Raw genomic sequence first — 5,054 nt, forward strand, 5'->3', positions numbered from 1 at the left:
ACATGAAAATGAATTGTTCATCAAAATATTTTAATACATACATTAAATATGTATGTTTGTCTGTTAATTGTCTGTGTCAGAAACTGGTTAAGTGACTGTAATAGACCCAAGTCAACTTCATATTTTCTATACATCCTCTTTAATAAACTTTCTATTTTACCTATCTGTCGGGGTTCAGATGTGCTCATGTATCAGTTTTAAACTTATTTAACCTCACTTGCTTGCAATGTTCCTTAGTCCCTCCTGAGCTACTTTAAATTCACCATGGGAAAAAATATTAAAAGACATAAATGAATAACTAGGATCCAGTCCGATTTACTATGACCTACCTGCATACCAACAGTACTAGCTTCCATGTTTTATTCATATTTAACCACTCTCTATGATTTTAATGATGCTGCTCTGAATAAAATAAATTTTCAAACAACCGAACATACTACTTCCACAAGTCTAATTGCACTGGCTGCTGGAGATTTTAACTGAAGAGTTGTTCAGATGTTTCTCAACTTGGTTATGTCTCTCTTTTCTTCCATTATCATATCATCCTTAAAGTTAAGGCACAATTTTTAATTTTATTGAATTTATCATTTACTCCTAATCCAGGAAACAGCACAGGGTATCTATGGTATAAACAACATTATTCTAGTGTAGAGTTATTTTCCACAAAATGTGTTCCATGGCCTTCTTAGAGGGTAGGTCACCTTTAGGACCTGTTTCCTGTTGCCTGGGTTTAACTTTCTGTACTGAGTGCTTTGCAGGTCATGAACATTCATGCATGCTATGTGTATATGTATTCTTCATTATTTTTCCATTTTCCTCATTTTAGGTCTTCAGCATCAGGGCAAGAACAAAGAATCAACTTGGTACTGAAGCATGGTATCAGCAGCTCATACGGCAGCATGAATCCAAGGCCCACTGGGAAAAGATGCCATTGGGATATCCCACACATTGGGACACAGGAAACGCGGAGTGAGAAGAGAACATAGAAGGCCATTGTCTTTAGATTTGAACCTTTTCTGGAGAAAACATAGTGGGCCCTTCTAGTCCTCGAAGAAGAGCATTTGGGTTTATTTTCCCTCATCTGAGCCTTTGTCACCTGTGCAGCGTCTCATTTTACTTGCCTTGTACCAGTACCTGGGCTAGCTTTTGCGTGCCTTTTTATTTTTCTTTTTGAACCAGCAACCTTGTAAGAAGATGATCTACCAAATGAAAATGCTCATTCCTTCAGGAAAAAAAAAACAAAAACAAAAACAAAAAAAAAAAAACCATTAACTCCATCTTCATCTATTTTTGTAGAAATACAAAATGGTTGGTTTAGCATGGAGGGGATATTTTTGAAGATGTAATTTTTTTTTTTTAATGTTGTAACAATCGTTGAGTTCTGTTTAAAGAACTTGCTCTCAGAAAAGCACTGGCCAAAATGTGTAAGCGCTGATCCATCTTTAAAGAGTCTGTGATGCGCTGTGTCTGTGCTTCCGAGAGTACCTTAAAGGTTTCATCCTTCCTCCAACAGTGGCACTACCGTAGACAAACCCTGCAACGCTGTGTTTATGTTGAAACTCAGTGGAGATTTAATTCGATGATAGCTCTCTTAGTTTGCTGTTATATATGTCTGTGCAGCTTGAAAGGGGCGGGCATTTTCCTTTAAAGGGACACAAAGGGAAGGGGACTTCTTCCAAATAGTTCTTGGAGGTTGACTAACAAGAAAAATTTGGTTAATGAACAATACTTCTCTATATATTCCAGCCTATCTTAACAATTAGGAGGAGAGCTTACACATGGCTTCAAAATAAGAAAAAAAAATCAATGCATTTAGCCATGATAATTGTGGACATCACTGACAAATTTTCATAATTTCTAACCATTCATTCACGGATGACTTTGGATGACTTTGTTTTCTGAATACAAATGAGTAGGATCAGGAAAGGAAGGAGACACGTGTCAAAATGCCAACTGTCCCTCATCTTTGTAAACCGAAAAGTGATGTATTCTTTATGTAATGTTTTCATTTGATCATTTTTGCAAGATTTTCATTTGCTTTTAAGTGTAATTCTCAAAAATTAGAGCAAAATAAAAGTGGTAATGGATTTAAGTTTATGCTTCAATTACACAAACTGGCTGATAGCTTGAGAAATGAACTTAAAATAGCCCACAAGATACAAAAAAAAGAGAAGTTGGAATTAACTTTAATTAAGAGAAGATTGGGCAAAGGTTGGGATTATGAAGGTAGCGATGAGTGGCAAATCAAAGACGTAGCCTATTTTTTTCCTTTCAGTTGCTCCCAGCCACACAGGACATTAGTGTAGTATAGATGCTTTTATTTAATAATGTTTCTCAAATTCTTCCATTCCTCTCAGGCCACACAGAACAGAATGTTAAGTCACGTGCTATGTTCTGTTTTTAATTGTGAACTTCATGGGTGAGAATACTTTACACATTAACAACACAACAAGCAGCTACACAGAATTCTCACAACTCATTTCCAAACATTTCACTTGGCTATATCTTAGACATTCGTTTCTCTTCCTGTTGTGTTTTGAATTATAAACCTACTTCATCTCTTGTGTTCACAGACTCCCATCATTTTTTTTTTTCATCTTGATTTTTCTTTAGCACAGTCTTCACATTTTTATCAATATAATCTAGACTTAAGGAAGCTGCCACTCACCAGTTTAGGAACTTTAGCATCCAGATAATGGGCCTCATTAAATTCTGTGCATATTTATCTGGAATTTGATAACAAGTAAAAATTGTTTTATTTGTTATCTGTATCTGTATAACTATGTGGACCATAGAGTTGAATGAGTCTATCAAATTCATGATGTCTTGAGTCCTCTTAAGTTGTAAGAACTGAGCACTTAGCAACTCTCATGAGGGAAACACATTGGCTGTTGTCACATTCTTCCTTGGGATATATTAACTTACATTGCCATGTCTCTTAGAACAGTACCACACTTCAAATCACTGAGCTCACTCCATTAAAATTTTCCAGATAAGGGAGGATAAGAGGACTTACTTGTTTCCTTTCCTTCTTTATCATCATTCTGGATTGAAAAAGAAAGGAGGTAATTTAGTGGTTTTGCTCTGATATCCTTGTGACTATGGCCAAAACATGTTTTGGTTCAAGACCAAAGGAAAGTGAAGAATCTGAATTCTTTTGCATACAACAAAGGCATGAGCTCTCCCTTTAAGAATAGGCATAGGTATCAGTGGCACATTGTCACCAAAGTAGGAGACCAAAATCTAATAAAAGGAAATAGAACATGTCTCTAATTATCCAGCATCTCTCAGTGTTTTGACACTATTGTAACAAGCAGAAGTAATAAGGGAGCTATACCATAGCAAAATAAGTAATTTTAATTTATTTGCATATAAAGTGCTATTACACTCTGGATCTGGGATTCTCACTTTAAAGTACTGCTGCTATACTGAATGGTTTTTGCCTTCTACCCCTCTGAATTCATTAGACCCATTCTACCTTTGACTATTTCACAACTTAAATTTCTTTCAGTCTGTTAGAAAGCCTGTACACTTGACACCAGAAAAACTTATTATTCTATATGCAATCTACTATTTCACCAGTGAACTCTCTACAGTAAGAAACCACAGAATGTTGGCTATTAGAGTCCCTGCAGGATATTCGATCATTCCTTGTTAATTTCTAAAGAACCTCTGAAGTTTATAGTCTAAACATTTATATAAACCAAGTTGATATATTATCTTTCAAAGGTTACCTATTCTTTAAACTCTTCCAACTTTTCTGTTTTGAATTCCTTATTGAGATTTGCATGTTAACTCCTGAAAATGGAAATATTATCCTCAAATTTATAAAATGAGTATGAGTGGACTGCAAAAATACTGAAGAACATATTTCCCAAAGTTGTGGCATTAGAAGAAAATGTTCTAGAGGACCACACCATTTATTCTATCAATAGTAATTGCCTGTTCCTAAGCTTGCAGAACACGGGACAGGTAGTAGCCTTAAGATCACTATCTGACCGGATGTTGTAATTTCAAGTGATAGAGAGTGTACTTTCATAAATTGCACGCTGTCCCTTATGAGAAGCATGCCTGTGTGAAGTAGCATTTGCTGAATTAGTCATTGGGAATGGCAGTAAGTGATGGACAAGACAAGGAAGGACGCACTTTACTGTTTTGACGGAGAAAGAGTGGGCCAGCAGGATGAGTTAGTGTGACCTCGGTTGGTCGCTGAATCCTGACTCAGCTGTAGTTGATTGTTTCAGAACTTCATTTACCTCATGATAAAAATTGGATAATACTACCTAACAGGATGGCTGTGAAAGTTGGGAAACATAAACAGATGCACCTGACTTACAGCATAGATGTTCAAACAGCTACCAGCCTCCTCAACTGACCATCAGTTCAGCAAGTTGGTTATAAAACTGAGCTCTTAAATATCCTGTCCCTTAATGTTGCGCATTCATTATTCAGCACCTAAATAGACCAATGTCTGCTTCTCTGTAAAGAGTCATTGAAAGGGGACTCTTTTTTTAGTTCTTTTCCTTACTTATGGCAGATAAAATGTTAACTTCTTAATGAACTCCGAGTTTTTAATGTGGTGTTTCTGAAGAAATGTTAATTAAACATCTAGTTGTATGTAGCCAGAGTCTGAGTCATATTCACCCACAACTCTTTATATTGTTCTCTCCAAAATTATGAGGGCAGTGTCACCAAGCCCCCGACCTTTGTATTTGTCAGATATACATTGTGTTTCTGTGGCACTGGCCTAAGAATGTTCTTCTCCTCTGCCCCTCTTGTTTTTCCTTGCCTCGGAGGAAAAGTTGCACAATATGGTGTGGAAAAAAAAAAAAAAAAAGAAGTCTCTTTCATGGGAAGGGAGGAGGGAGCAGTCCCTTTACGATCTAAGTCAGCAGATTTACTCTACTTGAGAGAAAAAAAAATGAAACAACTTTATTGGAAGCAGATGTTGACACTGTGTCGGTTATTGAAGATGGAAAGAGTTCACTTCGTCGTCGTCGTCGCAGTTACAAAGGGGTATTGATGACAGTCAAGGTCCCTGTGATGGGTCACCT

The 5,054-nt window shown here is 36.6% G+C and overlaps 1 protein-coding gene across 3 annotated transcripts in view; it reads left to right on the top strand.

Annotated features, from left to right (window-relative positions):
* Positions 1-4,799, top strand: part of Vgll3 (vestigial like family member 3) — a 51,679-nt gene extending 46,880 nt beyond the window's left edge. For all 3 annotated transcript variants that reach the window (XM_029544875.1, XM_029544876.1, XM_029544877.1), the window contains exon 4: positions 827-4,799. In XM_029544875.1, the coding sequence (XP_029400735.1) occupies positions 827-870 (44 nt within the window). In that variant the 3' untranslated portion in view covers positions 871-4,799. The remainder of the gene's footprint in view (positions 1-826) is intronic.
* Positions 4,800-5,054: the final 255 nt, after the last annotated feature.

This window comes from Mus pahari, chromosome 12 (assembly GCF_900095145.1).
Source record: "Mus pahari chromosome 12, PAHARI_EIJ_v1.1, whole genome shotgun sequence".
In the NCBI taxonomy this organism is placed as follows: Eukaryota; Metazoa; Chordata; class Mammalia; order Rodentia; family Muridae; genus Mus; species Mus pahari.